Source organism: Theropithecus gelada, chromosome 3, assembly GCF_003255815.1.
Source record: "Theropithecus gelada isolate Dixy chromosome 3, Tgel_1.0, whole genome shotgun sequence".
Taxonomy (NCBI): Eukaryota; Metazoa; Chordata; class Mammalia; order Primates; family Cercopithecidae; genus Theropithecus; species Theropithecus gelada.
Window position 1 is genome coordinate 174187227 of NC_037670.1, and position 19601 is coordinate 174206827.

General features: G+C 59.0%; 2 protein-coding genes across 2 annotated transcripts in view; one reads left to right on the forward strand and one right to left on the reverse strand.

Moving 5' to 3' along the window:
• Positions 1-1934: 1934 nt before the first annotated feature.
• Positions 1935-11296, reverse strand: ZNF467 (zinc finger protein 467). The gene is made up of 5 exons (XM_025379456.1): positions 10830-11296; positions 8725-8799; positions 8165-8281; positions 6828-6938; positions 1935-3992 (listed from the first exon to the last, which is right to left on the reverse strand). The coding sequence occupies exons 2-5, from the start codon at positions 8756-8758 to the stop codon at positions 2467-2469; spliced, it is 1788 nt and encodes a 595-aa protein (XP_025235241.1). The 5' UTR covers positions 8759-8799; positions 10830-11296; the 3' UTR covers positions 1935-2466.
• A 2395-nt stretch (positions 11297-13691) lies between these two features.
• SSPO (SCO-spondin) overlaps positions 13692-19601 on the forward strand; it is a 57017-nt gene continuing 51107 nt past the window's right edge. The window contains 12 exon segments of the mRNA XM_025379868.1: positions 13692-13741; positions 14001-14183; positions 14586-14668; positions 14835-15014; positions 15257-15501; positions 15600-15693; positions 16431-16589; positions 16678-16757; positions 17184-17336; positions 17609-17780; positions 17887-18127; positions 18436-18580. Coding sequence (XP_025235653.1) covers positions 13692-13741; positions 14001-14183; positions 14586-14668; positions 14835-15014; positions 15257-15501; positions 15600-15693; positions 16431-16589; positions 16678-16757; positions 17184-17336; positions 17609-17780; positions 17887-18127; positions 18436-18580 — 1785 coding nt within the window.

Sequence of the window (19601 nt, forward strand, 5' to 3'; positions counted from 1 at the left end):
CAAAGATATTCATGCCTTGTAGAGAATCTTTAAAATAATGTGAAATCCTGAAAACGTCTGGCACATGGTAGGCCTCACCAAATATGCTGTAAGATCTAAAAGCTGTTCTTACACGAGAATTCCAGAATGTTTCAAGAAAGGAAAACATTGGTCTAACCAACATAAACATTGTTTTTATGTGTTTGATTTTAAAAGTCTGTGAAATGACTTTTTTTTAGCTGGAATCACAAGCTCTGTGCCTAAGAGGCCGGGTAGGGAACCTCAGAGAAGCCCAGTTGGGCTTTAGGATGAGGGGGAGTGCTGAGGACTCTGATCCCTTAGTCCAAAGAGGCCAACTTCCACTCAGCTCCAGCCACCAGTTGCTAAACCTTTTGCTTTTTTCACAACAGAAGCTGGAAGTCCAGATTTTTACGTGACATTTCAAGATATTTAAAATAACTTGGAGTCACCGACTCATTGTGGCCATGAAACTCATAAACACATTTGCATTCATGCCTCCTCTGACAGGCTTCCCAGCCAACGCCCCTCCCTCACTTGCATCCAGGTCTCATTGTCTCCTACCTTCTCTGGGATTTTGCTTTTGTAGTTCACCATTGTGATCTGATTTCTGACCCAGCTGCTCCTGATGCTGCTCTCACCAAGATCTGGATTTGCCTTGCAGCGAAATCCAAAGGGTTTGGAAGTCCTTTGCCTAGGTGACCTCTCTCTAGCCTCCAGTGGCCTCCTCCTCTCTGAAGCATGTCTTTCCTCAGCTCCTCTGTCACCTCAACCTGGGGCTTTCCTGTCCAGTTCTTGCACCTCCACTCTCCAATCTTGTTTACAGGCCTCTCTCAGTGCCATCCCCTAATGTTGGTGTCCCAGAGGCTTCTGTCCCAGGCCCCCAATTTCTCACTCCACACTCAGTTCTTTGGGAAGATCATCCACTCCCCCATAGCTCCAGAAGCACATGTGGAAAATTCTCAGCTCTATGTCTGCATCCCGGCCCTCTTCTTAGCTCTCCACCCACACAGCCTCCTTCCTGCTGGGCAGGCACTGCTCGCAACTCAGCAGATGCAGGACTGCTCCCCCAGCACGAACTGTCCCCAACACCGCGTCTCCCTTCTGGGAGTATGCCACTGTCATCCAGTCAGTGGCAAGCAGAAATCGGGCCAAGCTCATTGATTCCCCCACCCACACCAGTCAACAGGTCCTGTGTCCTCTGCCTATTAAGTGTCTCTTGAATCCATCACTTCTCTGTTTCCTCTGACACAACTATGGTCCCAGGTCACCACCACCTGTCACCAGGACAACTGATGCCCAGGCCTCCAGTCTCACTCCTGAGTTGTCTTGCCAAACATCCTTCCAAAATGCAGGACTGTAAGCGTGGCCCTGTTCCTGCCCTGTCTAACCTTGCCATGGTTCCCCCTCTCTTGGACACAGTCTAAACTCCTTCACAGGTGTGAAAGGCCCTTCCATCTCTCAGGCCACTGCTCTGCCTCTCATCCCGCTCACTGGGAAATGAATAATGCTGCGCTCCAAGTCCGACGAGAGGCAGAGGAGGGTCAAACCCAAGACTACTCACTGCAAGCCCCATAGGCTCCCCATTATCCTGCCCTCCCCCCTCATGGCCAGGCAGCCCTAGCTCTCATACCTGCCTAGGCTGAAGAAGGGCAATACAGAGACTTCTGGACCCAGCAGCCTCAAGAAAGGACTTGTTGCAAGTGCGATGTGAAAGCAACCTTCATCTGCAGTGGATGTGCCACCTCCTTCCTCAGGCCACCCAGCTCCGAATCCCCCGGGAGAGCTGCAGAGACCGCACAGAGCTCCCAAGCCCACGCCAAAGGACGGCCTGCCTCCTTCAGCTCCAGTCTGTGACACCTGGCGTGAGTGAAATGCACCCTAATGTTCCTTCCTTACACTTCTGAGCTAGAAGCAGGAGCCAGGGTGGTGGTTTGGTGAATAAATATATTACATTTTGATTTGGGAGAACCAATTAACAGCAGCTGGCTAAATGTAACTCACCCAGGACAGAAGGGCAAGTGGAGGGGGGTGGTCTGTGTGTGGATGGAGTTGGGACAGTGGCTAAGGAGAGTCAGGGGTTCCCTCCCCCAACTCATTTAACAGCCCCAGAACTTTCTGATTTTAATTTTAATGAAACTTTAAGTACTTAAATAATCACTCTTTTCCCGCCCTGGTTGAGGCCGCGCTGGGTCCAGGAAATATCTGCTTTCCAGCGGGGCACCTGGGTGGGAGCCTTCCAAGAACTTCAGCCTCAACTGTTCCCAGCAAGGGTTCGCTCGCATTTCTGTCCTAGGAGCTCCAAGCTGGGTATCCTGTGCGGACGTAGACACTGCGGGAAGGAAACAGGGGTACCGCGGCGGCCAAATCTTCGGACAGCTGCCCAGGCCACCGTGCTCACCCCAAGCGGTCTCATGGCACGGGCCTCTCGAAACTGTAGGCAAGAAAGGGTCCTGGTGAGAACTAGGCTCAGAAAAAGAGCGGGGGCGGCGCCACCTCTGGGGGAGGGGACCAGGCTGGGGCCGCGAGGGCGGCGTCCGGGGCCGCATGGGCGGCTTCGCCGTGAATGAGCTGGTGCCGCACCAGGTGGGTCTTGCGACTGAAGCTCTTTCCGCACTGTGGGCAGGAGAAGGGGCGGGAGCCTGTGTGGATCGCCTGGTGGCGGACTAGGTTGGTTTTGGAGCTGAAGCTGCGGGCGCAGACGGCGCAGGCGTGGGGGCGGCTGCCCGTGTGCACCGCCTGGTGGCGGCCCAGGTGCGACTTGCGGCTGAAGCGGCGGCCGCACTGAGCGCAGGCGAAAGGCCTGGCGCCGCTGTGGGCCCTGGAGTGGGCGACCAGATTGGGCCGCGAGCCGAAGCGGCGGTCACACTGCGTGCAGGCGAAGGGCCGTTCGCCCGTGTGCACGCGCCGGTGCCGCGCCAGGTGCTGCCCATGGGCGAAGCCGCGCCCGCAGTCCGGGCAGAAAAAGGACCGCTCGCCCGAGGGGGCGCGCTGGGGCGCCACAGGATCGGATCCTGGGCCGCAGCCCGGTCCGCCAGGCGCGCTGGCCAGGGGCTCGGCGGCGGGGGGATCCACGGTGGCGCCCAGTGCGCACTCGTTGCACCCATAGGGGCGACCCTCGCTGCGGTGCAGACACTGGTGCGTGGCGAGGTTCTTTTTCCAGCCGAAGCTCAAGCCGCAGTCGGAGCAGGCGAAAGGCTTTGGCCCAGGAGGGGATGGGGTGGGGGACGGGGCAGTGGAATGAGGAGAAGCGGACGCGTCGGGAGGGGGCCTGGCCGGGCCGGCCGCCTCGTGCACCCTTTGGTGCCGCACCAAGTGCTGCTTATGCGTGAAGCTGCGTGCGCACTGCGCGCACTGGTAGGGTCTCTCGCCAGTGTGGATGCGCTGGTGCCGAATCAAGTGCGTCTTCTTGCGAAAGCGCTTCTCGCATTCTGTGCAGGGGAAGGGCCGCTCGCCAGTGTGGGTCTTCTGGTGCGAGCCCAGGTGGATCTTCTGGCTGAAGCGCTTGCCGCACTCCGCGCACGGGTAGGGCCGCTCGCCCGTGTGCGTGCGCAGGTGGCGGGTCAGGTGGGCCTTCTTGCTGAAGCGCTTGTCGCACTCGGAGCACGGGAAAGGCCGCTCCCCGCGGTGGCTGCGCTGATGCAGCAGCATGTGGGCGCGCTGCGTGAAGCTGCGGCCGCAGTCCGGGCAGGCGCAGGGACCCTCGCCCCGGTGCAGCCGCTGGTGCAGTCGCAACGTCAGCTGATCCCGGAAGCGCCGCTCACACTCCCCACAGCCGTAGGGCTTCTCGGGCATCGGAGCCCACCCGGACAGCGCGAGCCCACTCAGTGCCCCCGGGGTCCCTGGCTCCAGTTTGTAAGCGGCAGCCAGATGCCCCAGGTCAGGCGCAGGAAAGGGGCTGGGAAGTAACGATAGATGCTGGGGCCATTCGACCTCCTCTTCTGCCTCCTGATCCTCATCCTCCACCTTCACCTTCCGAATCATCCACTCGTCTCCTGAAAGGTCAAAACAAGAATTGTCTATTGAGCTCCACGTGCGGCCACGTTTATTTAACCACAGGATCTCCACTTGCTGGAGCCCTGCGGTCTGGCTCTGCTCTCCACTCTACCTAACGGTTCCTGAGAGTGACCAAATCCGCAGCTTTTCTCAGGCCTCCTGCACTCTCGGAAACCTGCGATGCGTGTGAACACCACACCCCTCCCGAGGGCTTCTTCCCCGGCCTGGATGTGCCCAGGAGCCCTCCGGCACCCCTGAAGAGGAAGGTTGCCCAAGCTTCAGTCCTCCTGCTTCGCTCCAGGTTCACATCCCTTTGGTGGCTGGCCCAGATCTTCCTGCGCCAGCAGTGCCCTTCTGGGACCTCAGTCTCCATCTCCGGTCCAGCAGCTCTCCTTGGTACTGCAAACTGGCCGCGGCTCAGCAGCTTTCTCACCACACACCTGACCTTCCCAAACTGAGCCCTGGCTGACTTTAACCTTAGGACTAGAGCCTCCTTCCCTGGTGGCCTTGAAAACTTGATCTTTGACATCTCACCTGGGGTGATTCTCTTGCTCTCTAACCCCCACCCCCAGCCCACCTTACCTCTAGTGGCCAAGGAACCAGGGTGCCCTCGTACTCCTGCTACTCCCTTCTTTCCTGCTGGACAGCTGGAGGGGAAATCAGCATTTAGGAAGACCAGGATGGAGTTTACAGGGTCTGGGGAACTAGTGAACACTGGCTCTGGAGAAGCAAGGAGGGCCCTCTGGGGGAGCCTCAGCCTAAGGGCAGGTTGCAGGGGATTCCACTGGAGTGTTGCCCCTCTCGGGTGCTGCAGTGGTCCAGCCAAGAGGAAGGAGCCCGGGGTCCAGACGAGAGGGTCCAATTTAGGTTCTCCTCTGTCACTAACTAGGAGTGTGACTTTGGTTCAGTCACTTAACCTCTTTGAGTTATGTTTCTTAGTCCGCTAAGAAAGTTTTCCCTTTGTCTAAGAGTTGGAGTAGTTTAAAGCTCTTACGCCTGTTTTGCATCATCAGCTCCTGGGGAACTTTGAGAAAATGCACAAATGGGGGCAAGGCCCACGAATGTGTTCCATCTTTAAAGCTCCCAAAGTGACTCTCATTTGTGAATCACTGAATCAGATAATTTGAGTTCCTGTCTGGCCTGAGCCTTGATTCTATCACACATGGACTTCCACAATCAGAGGTACTCCCAGTTTCTTCTATCAGTTCATTGACTCCACACTCCTGTCTACTTATCATACTGTGATACTGCTTTCACCTTCATTGTGGCACTCTTCACTTTTCTACTCAAGAACCATCAATAGCTCCTATTTATTTTTAATTGAGTCAGGGTCTTGCTCTGTCTCTCAGGCTGGAGTGCAATGGAATGATAATGTCTCACTGCAGCCTCAAACTCCTGGGCTCAAGTGATCCTCTTATCTCAGCCCCTCAAGCAGCTGCGACTACAGGTGTGCATCACCATGCCCAGCTGATATTTCTTATTTTTTCAGAGATGGAGTCTCACTGTGTTGCCCAGGCTGGTCTTGAAATCCTAGCCTCAAGCAATTCTCCCACCCCAGCTTCCTGAGTCGCTGGGATTACAGGCATGAGCCACAGTGCCCAGCCCAGCACCCTATTATTTGAAGATAAAACAGGTTCCAGCTGTATCTGAGGCTCACCCCACCCAAGTCCAACTTTCTTTCTCCCAGGCATGGACCTTCCACTTCAGCCAAGCTGCTCTCTTCCCCTTTCCTGCTTCAAGATCTTCTCACCCTAGAACGTCTTCCCATCCTCCACCCCAACCCTTTCAGAACTGAAGTTTACACCTTTCTCAAAATGCAGCACAAATTAATGTTTTTTTTGACAAATTCCCAATGCATGTGGATCTTTTAGCATAAACTCCTATAGCACTTACTGTTAACACTTTTGTACTTATTTGTGACTTGCCTTTATACTATTCTTTTAATTCTTTGTTCTGGCTCATATTAAGGTCATTTCAACCAGATTTTATCTTCTGGGGTGCAGACATTTTGTGTTCCATTTCTTTTGTGTCTAATAAGAAAGGTGTTTTTATGTGTCTGATAAAAATGGGGACTGCTGCCGCTTATTGAGGACCAACTGTAGATGAGGTGGTGTAAACACACTGTCACAAACCTTCACAAACCAAAGCTCCTGGAGTCAAGGTGGCCTATCCAAGGACACTCAGCTAGTAAATGCAGAGCAAAGATTCAAACCAGGCCCAGGTAACTCTACGGTCCATCTCTTTCCCCTATACTTAACACAGCCTGTATGTAGTAGGTGCTCAATAAATCCTTGCAGAATAAATGATATTCCTCAGGCAAAAGGTAATAAGGATGGTGGTAGTGGAAGGAAGTAATGGTGGGATTGAGAGAGAATGAGCAGTTTGATCACCCTGGGTGTGAGGAGATGAGTTGAATACAGCAGATGTGGAGCATCTGGGTACCCTCACGATCAGAGGAAGCTGGGGAAGGCGGCATGTCAGGGGAGAGGCAGTGAAAAGGTTGATCAAAGCCATGTATCTTCATGGCAACTGTAATTAGACATAGACTGGGGGAAATAAAGAGGGGGAGGCAGGATTTCTAGAAGGCATTTGAGGGGAGGCTGTGTTTCTCTTTGGTGACCAGCCTGTCTGACTCCTGCCATCTACAGATGTGAAATTCCGTTTCAGCACCGAAGCTCCACAGCAGAAAGGTGCTGGACTCAACTTGGGTTGGAAGGGCCTGGACTGCCTGTCTTCGGGGATTACCTGCCTCATGAGATAGCAGCTCCAGAGCTTGCTGGGCCCCGTTCCCTTGGCCTGAGCCCATGGTGGGATGAAGTGACAGGAAGACTCACCTGGGCAGGCGCCCACAGGCTGAGCCTTCTGTGCTGTGCACGCCTGGCCTCTGCAGGGAGCCTCGGCTTGTTCTGTGCGGGCACCTTCCTCCGGTGTGGGGGCCTTGTGCCCTGGCAGAGAATAGGATACCTCAAGGACTCTGGAGACATCACAGATGGCCAAAGGGCCCCACTGGTGCTGGGAAGAAGGAATATTTGAAACCCTGGCTCCAGCAGGGCCCACAGGGTTCCTCCCACATCCTACCAGAATTCAGGGGCTGAGTTCCTGGCTTCCCAGGGGCTGCCTCAGACTCCTTCAAGCAGGGCAGCTGCTAAGGGTATGTATGAGATGGACCACAAGGTCACAAGAGCCACCACTGTGAGAAGCTTCTGGAATACGTGTATGTAAGACAGTGGAAGCAAGGAAGGCCCCTAGGAGAAGGGCTGGGGCTTTCCCAGCCCCCACATGGACCCTGGTTCCAAGCAAATCGCTGGGGAGAACCAGGATGTCAAAGGTCAGGCACATTCCTGCCTTAGTGCTCTGTTCTGGCTGTACTCCTGCCTGACGCACTTTTCCCCAATCTGCTGAGCTGTCTCCTTCACCTCTTTTATTTTTCAAGAGAAAGGTCCTCTCTGTCACCCAGGCTGGAGTGCAGTGGCATGATCATACCTCACTGCAGCCTGGGCTTCAAGGGATCCTACTGCCCCAGCCTCCCAAGTAGCTGGGAACACAGGCATGAGCCACCACATCCGGCTAATTTTTAATTTTTTTGTGGAGACAGGGTCTCGCCATGTTGCCCAGGCTAGCCTCGAACTAGGCTCAAGCAATCCTTCCACCTTGGCCTCCCAAAGGGCTGAGAATACAGGCATGAGCCACCATGCTCGGCTTCCCCCAGCTCCTTCAAATCCTACACAAATCTTACCTTCCCAAAGAAACCCAGTCTCGCCACCCTATTTAATCCTATAACATGCCCCACCCACCCTCACTGGCAGCAGTCTCGGCCCCCACCCCCCGTCAACCCACTTCACCAGACATTATCCTCTCTCCCAGAGCTCTTATCATCTTTGAACGTAGTTTATAAATTTCCTTACTTATTGTTTGCTGACTCGCTGCACTCATTAGGATTAAGTTCTTGCAGGTAGGGATCTTTGGCTATTTGGTCACTGAAGTATTCCAAATGTTTAGAATAGCATCCCGCACATAGTAGGTGCTCAATAAATATTTGATGAAGGGAAGGAAGGAAGGGAGGGTGGGAGGGAGGGAGGAAGGAGGGAGGGAAGAAGGGACGAAGGTAGGGAGGGCAGGAGGAAAGCAGGCAGACTCCTCCCTGAGCCTCTCCATGGTTCCTGTTACCTACCTGAGCACACCCCTAGTGCTCTCTCTTCCCTAGAAGAGGACATCTGCTCCTGGACAGTATGGGATCCTTCCCTGGGCTCACTTTGGGGGACCATCTCTGGCTGTCCCACAGAGAATCCTGGTACAGGCAGAAGGGTGGGTCCAAGTAAAGCATCCAGTACAGAACAAGTAATCAGAGGCGGGGGCTCTTCCCCTTCCCAGCCTGTCCAAGAGACTTTTCCCAACCTGCTCAGGAAGGACAGGGTCTCTCACCAGCATGGACATGGACAGGTATCAACCTCAGTCCCTTTGAGTTGAGTCAAAAAGGACAGAAGGAAGAGATAGCATAGATGTAAATATGACTGTGCTCTGTGAGTGCTCAAGTGTGCATACGGTTTGGAGCGCAGCCTCTACTATGGTCCAGGCATTCAGACACCCCACGCTACAGAAAAGCAGGTTGCCCTACAGGCCCCTGGGGCCTCAGGGTTGCAGCCTCCTGAGGGTGGCTCTGCTGTCTGAGTTGTAGATGCTCCTGAATCCTCCTAAACTTTTCCCCAAGTCCCTTCATTTCTGCCAGCTCACCCAGGGAGCTGAGGGCCTCCAAGGTCTCTCTCATGGTAACCCAGAGTAGCTCCTCCTGGGGATCGGCCACAGACCCTACGGAGAAAAGACAGCCTTGTTCAGATTTTTCCCATGCCAGCTTCCACCTGGGCCCTGGCTCTGCCCAACCTCTCCCTATGGGCTCTTCCAGGAGCTCCAAAGGTAACATCTCCAGGTACTGGGGGATGTTAGGGAAACTGGATTTCAGAAAGCCAAGAGATCTTTGAAGGTGGCCCAAGAAGGCCTTGAAACCATTTCTGTCAGCTCTGGAAACCAGCCACGCCACTCCCTCACCTGGCAGGTCTCTCACCGCCAGCCCTGGCCCATCAGCACCGCAACTCCACGCCCCAGTGTCCTTGCCTGGGGAAGTGCAGTAAAGATTCGATTCTCTGGAGAGAGGCTTGAGGGTGGGAGCCCAGGGTGGGGGGTGGGAAACTGCATCTCCTAGGCCCTCCAGCTGTCACTGCCCGAGCTGGTGAAATAGGAGCCAGCCCTGGGACGGGAGCGAGTGTCACTTTAGGGGTGCTGCTTGGGGAGGTCCTCGAGAGGGTCCTCTTATAGGTAGAAAATGACTGCCTCTCCCTAAACCCCTACCACAAAACCACCTCTCACCCGCGCGTGGCTGCTGCCCAAGGCCCGGACACCGCCCCTGCTGCCCCTTCCCTGCTCCGCCTCCCGCGGCTCCCCCGCCCTTCCCCCAGCAGACTCCCCTCCCCCATCTCCCCGGCAGCCTTCCCTCTGCCCCGCCCCTCCCGCTCCCCCTGCCTTCCGCCCTCTCTCCCGGCGAATCGGGCCGGCGCCCCGGCTCCGCCTCCGGCCCCGCCCCTCAGGCTCCGCCCGCCCGCGCCCGGCAGGGCCAACCCCTCGAGGCCCCCTCGGGGTCGGCCCTCCACTGCCACCGCCTCCCCTGACCCTCCGCTCTAGGCTGCCTCGGCGGCAGCGCTCCCCTCCCCCTCCCAGACTCCGGGCTGCCTTTCCCTGCCCTCCCGGTTCTCCCCCGCTCCATCTCCCTCCCTGGCTGCACACCCTCTCCCTTCCTTTCCCCCTCCTCTTTTCCTTCCTCCCCAACACCCGCCCTCCTCCTCTCAGCTCTTTTCCCCAACCCCGTTCTCTCCTCCCCTCCCTCCTCTCCTCCCCCACCGCGGTTTCCCTTCCTTCTCCTTTCCTCGCCTCACCTCGGTTCCCTTCCCCTCCCCCTTTCCAGCCCTCCCCCACGTCTCCCCACCGCCCTCCTCCTCCCTCCCTCCCTTCTGCAGCTCTCCTTCCCCTCCGAGGCCCCCGCCTCCCTTCCCCCTCTGTCTCCCCAGCAGGCTCCAGCTTCGCTTCCCTCCCCGTCCCCAGTCCCCAGAACCGCTCTTCCCCTCCCCCCTCCCAGGCCGCTCCCCAGCTCCCGGGTCCTCTGGCCCGCAAGCCTGGGGGTCTAGGGCTGACCCGCTCGCTCGGGACCTTCCCGCGGGCCCTGCCCTCCCCACCCCGCCTCTCCTCGGAACACCCCTCCGCGCCTCTCCCTTCCTCCGCGGCGCCCCCTCCCCATTTCTGCTCCCCTCGGACTTCTCCTCACCCCTCCCAAGTTTTCCTCCCGACGGGACCCTCAGCTCCACCTCCCTGCCCCAACGCCGTCCCAAGCAGCTCCGATTGCCGACTTCACTCCAGGTCCCGGCCCCCTCCCCAGCTCCGGGGCTCACCTGTCAGCGCCCTCCTCTCCCGCCCCTCCCGAGCGGCCCGGTCCCCTGCGCCCGCTTCTTCCTCCCCTTCCCCCTCGGCCCCCTCCCACACTCCCTCTCCCCTCCCCTCTGGGCCCGCCGGCCCCTTCCCACCTGCTTCCCGCCCGACCTACTCCCAGCCCCCGCCCTTCCCTCCAGCCCCCCGGTCCCCTCTACCCCCACAGCCCTCACCCGGCCCTCGCCGGCCTTGCCCTCCCTTTCCCCCAGCCCCCAACCTCCCCCAACCCCTGCCCCTCCCCCACGCCCTCCGTCCGCGCCCCTACCTCCGGGGCTGTCACCTGCGCGGAGCCGGCGGTGACCCGAGCGCGGCGCTGAGGGAGACGCGGGCGGGGCCGCCTGCAGCGGAGTCTCCCCGGCCTTTACCTGGCTGGCCAGCCACTCTGCCCGCGCCGCGGGGACCCAGGCGCCCGGGCCTCCTGCCCCGCCGGCTCTGCTCACAATGGCGCTCGCCGCCTGCAGCTCGGGTGCTGACGGCCAGAAAGACTGACAGACTGACAGCCCCGAAACTTCGCGGGGAGGAGAGGGATAGACGCGCGGGGAGCTGGAGCCGGGAAACGGCGCCCGCGAAGGAGGAGGGACCGACGGAGCGGGCGAAGAGACTCGGCGCACCGGGCTGGGGGAGGCAGGGGCGGGGGTTTTTAGGAATGGGGTCCCAGGAGGGATCACTGCGGGCTTAGGTGGGCAGGTGATGGTCTTAAGGCTCCGAGCCCGGAGTAGGTGCTGGAAGTGGGAGCTCAGGACGGGGGAGGGGAGGGGTGGGGAGGGTGATGGGAGAGCGGGTGGAGGAGGGCGAGGAGGCTGGGGAGGAAGAGCACTCGGGCTGCGGGGAAGGGTGCTGAGGGAGGGTGCTCGCGGCCGCGGAGGGAGGAGACGGGGAAAGGTGGAGCGCCAACGGGTGGGGTGGGCGAGGAGGAGTTGGGGGAACGAGGAGGGGGCGTGTCGGGGGGGGAGCCAGCGAGTCGTGCACTGCCGTCTCTAAGTCGCCAGTGCCAGCCGGGTGTGCAGCGCCGCGTTCCCGCGGGAGGACGGCACGGGGGGGTCGGCCTGGGAAACTCTGGCCCCGCCCCCGTTCTCCACCCGGATTCCGCCCGGATCCACCCAGACCCACAGCCCCTCGCCCGGAGTCCCGAGGACCGGATTCGAAACCAGCCGTGGGGGCAGACGGGAGAGAGGGCTGGGCCCCTGTGCCTGCGAGAACGGGTCTTTCGAAGTAGAAACTGGGAAGAGGACTTTGAGCCAGGTCCCCTGGGAGAAGGCCGGGCCGGGTCTGGAGCTCCAGGGGGCGAGGCTGGGACGAGGCTGGGCGGAGACTCTGAGGGCGGGGTCCGTGGGAGGGCCTGGGAGGGGGCTGCAGAGAGGGGAGGGCTCTATGGGCGGGAGACGATTGCTGGGGTGCCTGCTGGCCCGGACACCACCTGGAGTTAGATGTGGAGGGCAGCCCTCAGCCCCAGCTCCTCAGGGGACTCCACTCGCCCTCCCTGCCCAGGTTACGAGGTTTCTCCTCGGCCTCGTTCCCACTGCGCCCACTCCTGAAAGCTCTGGAGGTGCTGAAGTCTGGACTGTTAGATCCCGGTCTCCTCTCCATGAACTTTCTCCAAACTCCCTTGGGTTCCAGCTTCCTCCCTCCTGCCCCTTTACTGGAAAGAGTGGCTCCAGCTCGGGTCTCTTCCCAATCTCAGTGCTGCCTGATCAGCCCCGGTTTGAATCCAGAGCTGAGAAAGAGGGTGGGAAGGGGAGGGTGTGAATGGTCCTTGAGCTCCTGCTACCACAGCCCACCACAAGGATGAGTGCCTGGAAGAGCGCCCATCCCTGAGCTCAGCTGTGAAGGCTCCTCTGCCTCCAGGATGAAGGGAGCCCCTGGAGCAGCATGTGTCACTGTGCGTGCTGGGGTGTGGCCGAGCACCTGTGCCAGCGTTGTGAGACTTACGGTGAGAGTGTGCATGTGTGTAAAACAGGAAAGGGGGGTGACTGGGTGTGCATGTGGCCCTTTCTAAGGACTCCAGAGCGGGAGTTGATCCCAGCCATCCGTGACCCCCTAAGAGACTCACTCTGGGCCCTTTTTTGGCCCCGGGACCAATGGTGAACCCAGGAGGAGAGTCCCGCCCAGCTCTGGTTCTCAGCAGCCGCCTTCCTCCCCCAGGTGGAATGACTACAGGATGCTGGGAGGGATATCAGGTTTAGGAGACCGAGGGGCGTGGAATTGGAGCCAGGCTGCATTCCAGCCCCGGTGTCCGGGTGTGCTTGGAGCTCTGCTGGGACCAGGATGGACCCCGGATTCCCCTGTGGAGCCTGTCACTGCCCCTCCCAGCCGGACTCTCGGATTATTTCATCCGGCTTAGCTCTCTACCCCAGGGCTAGGGGAGCTGGCTCCCCTGCCCACTCCTTCCAGAGGGTCCTCTCATTCCTCAGCATAGGCTTCCCAGTTCTAGACCCCAGAGATTCTAGGAGACCCTCCAAGAAGGAGACAGGGTGGGCCCAACCAGCCACACATAATCATTCTTATGATCACAATAAGAAACTGAACCCTTACATTTTCCCCACCCATCTCCACACACTCAGGATCCCCAGCTACCCTGGAAGCGCTCCCGCTCACTGCCCCCTACTCCTGAGTTTGGGCAAGAGAGGGGCGGGAGGCAGGGGAGCACCATCCAGGCAGAAGTTCAAGGCTGGAAGACCCCATCGGTCATTTAGCCCAGGAGCTCTTAACCTTTTCATGGGGTCATGGCCCTCTTGAGAATCTAATAAAAGTTATAGAACTGTCTTCAGAAAAATGTGCACATACAATTTCAAAGATTACTGGAGTCTGAGTCCTATCTGTGCATCCCTGGGAAGTCCCTGAAATTTTTACTGGGAAGGAAATTGAGGCCCAGAAAGGGAGGGTGGCTTGCCCAGAGCCCCATGTTAATTTGTGGTAGTGCCTGAGAGTGTGAACACACACACACGGAAACAGATGCACTGGGAGGGGACAGGAAGGAGACTGTTTCCAGGGAGAGCTGGCCTCTGAGGGGCTGGTGTGGCAGGTCCAATCCGGTTGTGGGCAGCTGGTGCCCTGGGGCATGAGACTGGAATAAAGCCTCCCCAGCCCCCAGGACTGGCCACTGGGCTGTGGGGAGGTGCGTGGGGCAGGAGAGAGCGCCGCTGGCCTCTCTGTGCCCCCTCTGCAGTATCGCCTCTCTTGAGCCCAAGCCTCACGTTCCCCAAAGGTGCCCTGGGGGTGAGGGCGCCATGCTGCTCCCTGCCCTCCTCTTTGGAATGGTGTGGGCCCTGGCTGATGGGTAAGCAGCCCACCCTGGACCCCTCTGACAAGGGTCCTCCTTCCGCCACATGCCCAGGGACCCTCTGGAGCATCAGACTCCATGCCCACCACCCCAGGGGTCCTCCCTCCACCCCTGCCACTTCCCATGAGTGTCTCTCCCTGCCTTAGCATCCTCTCCTCCTTACTTCGTTAACCACCCCTGGGAGTGGGGTCACAGGACAGGGCTTTTGGTGACAGAGGGAATGGTGGCGGCAGCTGTGGTTCCCCATCATGGGCAGGCGGTGGTGTGAGTGGACAGAGACCATCCATGTGGAGGAGGAAGTAGTACCCCGTCAGGAGGACCTGGTACCCTGTGCCAGCCTCGACCATTACAGCCGTCTGGGCTGGCGGCTGGACCTGCCCTGGAGTGTCCGCGCGGGGCTTACCCGGTCCCCAGTGCCTGGGCTCTGTCCTATCTACAAGTGAGTAAGGGTGAGAGCCTGGGCTGTCTGCTGGGCCGGAAAGGAGTGACAGGCCGGACATCCTAAGAGTAGGGAGGCCCTGGAGAAAGCAGGGATTTGGGAAGTAGGTTTGGAGTGGGCCTGGAGAAGGGTGGAGTGTGTGAGATTAGGGTGGGGGGTGAGTGAGCACTACGGTGGGCAGGACAGGGAGAGGCCCGAAACCCACTCCCTCTATCTCCCGCCCCAATCCCCGTGGTCTGCCCTCCCAACATTATTCTCACTTTGCATGTGGAGAAATTAAGGCCAGGGGAAATGATGTGATTAGAGTAGCTGACAAAACTGAATGTCCCCAGCCCTCCCCAGGGTGGGACTGGGCTGAACGCTAACATCTCTTCCCTGTTTCCACCGGCTTGGTGGGCGCAGACCTCCAGAAACCCGGCCTGCCAAGCGGAACCGGACAGTGAGGGCTTGTTGCCCAGGCTGGGGGGGCGCCCACTGCACTGAGGGTAAGCACCTGAGTGCGTTTGGGGAAGTGGTACCTTCTGGGAGTCCTGGGCAGGGGATGTTAGCTCAACTTTGTGGTTTCGGGCAGAGAACCAGGGCCGGGCTGAGAACTCCAGGCTACCCCATCTTCATTGCCTGGGTCTGCCCCATTCTCCCCACCTACTGCAGCCCTTGCCAAAGCCAGTCCTGGAGGCCACTGCTTTGCCATGTGGCAATGCCAGCTACAGGCAGGCTCAGCTAATGCCTCAGCAGGAAGCCTGGAGGAGTGCTGCGCCTGGCCCTGGGGACGAAGCTGGCGGGATGGCAGCTCCCAAGCCTGTCTCAGCTGCTCCAGCCGACACCTGCCAGGTGTGTCTGCAGACTCCAGCCTGCCAAACAGGCACAGTCCTGGCCATCACCCCTTCCGCCTCCCCAGGCACTCCCACGTGGAGTTCTTGTGCTGGGCCCTCTACAGGGCCCATACTGGCTCCCTGGCCCACTAGAGGGACCATGCCCTGTCTGCCTGCTTCCCGCTGTGCCGGGAGCCCTGTGTCCTGGCCCTCCACCTCTGCCTCACACTCAGAGGTTCACAGTTGGTATGTCTCTCCCAGGTGGTGCCTCTTCTCCAGCCCTCCTGCAGCCCCTGGCAGGGGCCGTGGGCCAGCTCTGGAGCCAGCACCAGCGTCCCTCAGCCACCTGTGCCTCCTGGTCGGGTTTCCACTACCGCACCTTTGATGGACGCCACTATCACTTCCTGGGCCGCTGCACCTACCTGCTGGCAGGTGCTGCGGACTCCACTTGGGCTGTCCACCTAACACCCGGGGACCACTGTCCCCAGCCTGGACACTGTCAGCTGGTGAGGAAGAGAGATGGGGCAGCCACAGGGAGGAGGTTGGACAGGGGAGGAAGAGAGCCCTGGCCCCCTTTTCCACTATGCATCTCCCCAAGGTCCAGGTGACGATGGGACCTGAGGAGGTGCTGATCCAGGCTGGAAATGTGTCTGTGAAGGGGCAGCTGGTACCTGAAGGGCAGTCTTGGCTGCTCCACGGTGAGAGCACTCAGGGAGCAAGAGGCTGCCCGGGCCCCCACATGCTCCTCTGGGACAGTCTCTCCACCCTCCAGGCAGGGTCAGAAAAGGAGCAGGGGGCAGTTTGGGAACGAGCCCACGGTGGGCCCCCAGCCATTGCTGTTGGGAGGCACTGAAGTGCGGAGCTAGTGAGGGGCCAGGAGGAACCAGGCCTGGTCCCGACCCTCTGCAACTACCGCCACCAAACTCTCGCGGCACCAGCTCAGACAAGTCCCTCTACCTGACTGCCTGAGTCCCAGTTTCCCCACCAGCCTCAGAGGAGTGCTGTGAGGTAGCACTTTGGTGCTAAGCAATGGGAAGCTCTCCTCACAGAACCTTTGTCCTGGCTGGGCTGCAGGGTGAGGTGGGGGTGAGCTTCTTGCATGTATGCCTGTGTGTGCACGGGTGCAGTGTGTGCATGTATGCGTGCATGCATGTGTGTGCACATGCACGTGTGTTTCATAGTTCACTCGAAGTTTACTCTCTCCAGAGAGCATCTGCAGCTTTCATGAGCTCCTCAAAGAGAGCTGTGATGGAAATCAATCACTCTGCTGTAAAGCATGTACTTTTGGTATAAAGTGCAGAGCCCTCTAGAATGTGAGAATTGTGTGAGTTATTTCCCTTCTCCTTTCCATCCCTGCGCAGCTGAGCCCTGCTGTGGTAGTGGAAAGGGTGAGAATTGTGGCTGCAGGGGGCAAGTGACCTCTTTCTGTGCCCAGGGCTGAGCCTGCAGTGGCTAGGGGACTGGCTGGTGCTGTCAGGGGGCCTGGGGGTCGTGGTACGGCTGGACAGGGCTGGCTCCATCTCCATCTCTGTGGACCACGAGCTCTGGGGACAGACACAAGGCCTCTGTGGGCTCTACAATGGCCAACCAGAGGGTAAGTGGGGTGTGGTTGGTTGCTGGGGTAGCAGGGAAGGGAAGACCAGAGGCCCTAGACCCAGCACCCCTGCCTCACCCCTTCTCAGATGACTTCATGGAGCCAGGCGGAGGACTGGCCATGTTAGCAGCCACCTTTGGAAATTCCTGGAAGCTCCCTGACTCGGAGGTGAGGCTGCCACTGGGGCCCCCCCCTCCCAGTTGCCTGCCCATTCCCAGCTTTTCAGCTTGGCTCCTGGCTCCTGAACCTCCAAGCCCTTGTCCTGGTTTCATCGCTGGCCTGTTCCCTAGGACAGGGCCTGGCCCTCTTCCAGATCCTCAGGGGCGGAGGGCAGGCCTTGGGGTCCCACAGAAAGCCTGGCTGCCTGCCGTGAACTAGCCATCTGAGGCCAGTGTCGGTGAACCAGTCAGTCATTTATTCCCACCACTACAGCCCAGTGTGGGGCTGCCACCTCGCCTCTCTCCCCAGCCCCAGGATGTGGGCGGTGGGCCTGAAGGTGGAGCCCTGGTGCTGTGTGAGAGCAGGAGGCATTTTTCTGGGGTCCTGGTTAACGTCCCTCATCACGCTGCCTGGCCTGATGTCCTTTGTCTGCAGCCTGGGTGTCTGGATGCGGTGGAGGTGGCCCAGGGCTGTGACGGCCCCCTGGGGCTCACACAGGCAGACGTAGAACCTGGCCACCTGCGGGCTGAAGCCCAGGACGTGTGCCATCAGCTGCTGGAAGGTCCATTCGGGCAGTGCCATGCCCAGGTATGAGTGGGGTGGGGGTGGTGTCTGGCACCCAAGGGAGGGTGCTAGAGAAGTGTCAGTAAGCTGGTCTGGCCCTGCCTGTGGGTTACTTTGGACCATCTGTCAAACCCCCACCTCTCCATTCTCGGCTTTATTTCTGGGAAATGACGGCTCATGTGTGTGATCTCTGAGGTCCCTTCTGGGGCCTATCCGCTTGGTTATAAGTCATGGAGTGATGGAAGCAGGAGGCAGGAGGCGCTGGCTGTTTGCTGAGGGGCCGTCCTGTCCTGCAGGTCTCCCCTGCTGAGTACCACGAGGCCTGTCTCTTTGCCTACTGCGCAGCGGCCATGGCTGGCAGCAGGCAAGAGGGGCAGCGGCAGGCTGTGTGTGCCACCTTTGCCAGCTATGCCCAGGCCTGTGCCAGGCGGCACATCCACATTCGCTGGAGGAAACCTGGCTTCTGCGGTATTACTTGGGCCTCCTTGCGCTGTGGGATTGACTGAGGGCCTCCCCACCCAGCAGGATTGACTGGGGTCTGGCGGGGGACTACAGCTCACTCATGTGCCCACAGAGCGCCTGTGCCCCGGGGGCCAGCTCTACTCCGACTGCACCTCCCTCTGCCCACCCAGCTGCGAGGCGGTGGGTCAGGGAGAGGAGGATTCCTGCAGGGAAGAGTGTGTGAGCGGCTGCGAGTGCCCGCGAGGCCTCTTCTGGAATGGCACCCTCTGTGTGCCTGCCGCCCACTGCCCCTGCTACTACCGCCGCCAGCGCTATGCACCCCGTGACACCGTGCGCCAGCTGTGTAACCCCTGGTGGGTCCTTGAGCCATGCTGGGGGTTGGTGGCCATGTGGTACCCTCGGATCCCTCCCTTTACATCCTCTCTTCAACCTGCTTCCCCTAAGCCTCCAGCCCATTCTGGGTCTTCCTCTCAGAGACTGGGACTGCTGCTGGCGTGGCTGATGGCCTTGCCGGCTGACCTCTACCCCTTCAGCAGGAGGGGCTTCCATGGGAGGGGAGGAACAAGGGTTTTTGGGGGGTCACCTCCAGCTCAGGGGTCATCTCCACCCCCTCAGTGTGGACCTGATGCCAGAGCTCATTGTCTCATCTATGTGTCCACAGCGTGTGCAGGGATGGCCGCTGGCACTGTGCCCAGGCCCTATGCCCCGCCGAGTGTGCCGTGGGCGGGGACGGGCACTACCTCACCTTTGATGGGCGGAGCTACTCCTTCCGGGGCGGTCAAGGTTGCCGCTACAGCCTGGTGCAGGTGGGCAGAGGACAGTCTGCAGGAGTGGCACTCTGCCAGAGTAGGGGCCCTCCTAAAGGGCACAGTGGGGCTGACTGTAAGGAAACCCCTAAATAAATAAAGGAAACCCAGAGTCTTCCCAGGAAAGGCCAAGGGAGAACCAACACTGGGGGCATGGCTGTCACAGGCCTTCAGGCCTCCCGCTGGGTTCTTGCCTCCTCCCCAGCTTCCCTGTGAAAGTCCCTCTGTCATCACCACCCAGCCCAGGGCCACTAACCAAAACCCATCTTCAGTCGTGTCTCTCACAGATGGGACGGGCTGGGCTTGTTACAGGCTACTTCATGCAGGGGAAATAAGAGGCCCTGCTCCCACCCTAAACCTCCCCCAATGAAGTGAGCTCACTTCTCAAGTTCAGGTACAGGCCACAATTTTCCCAATCATCTGGGGCCCCCTGAGTGATCTCTCCATCGAACTATTGGACCATTCCCACTCCGCTCATAAGTAGTGATGGGGGTGATGAGGTCCTGGGAGCACAGTCCTCAGAGAGGCTGTGCCTGCCCATGGGGAGGGAAGAGGACAGCCATCTCCCCCAGCAAACACAGTCAAAGATGCATGTGTGTACATACACACACAGGCTGCACAGCAACACACAGAAATCTGCATGCGCAGACACACACACACACACACACACACACACAGAGGCTACAAACCAACACAGAGATCTGCATGTTTACACACACACACAGGCTACACACCAACACACAGAGACTTGTATGCACACACACACATATACATGCATCCAGGTACACACAGAGAGACGCAGACATACACATGACACACACTCATATATATGCATGTAGATTTAGCACGTGTGTACATATGCACACACATATGGGAGAACATACATGCCCATGAGGAGGAAAGAGACGAGTCCTCTCACCCTAACATGCGGACACGCACTTAACCTACGCACACTCATGCACACACAAACATGCACACACATACTTCCACATGACACCTATGTGCACATCCATGGCCCTGC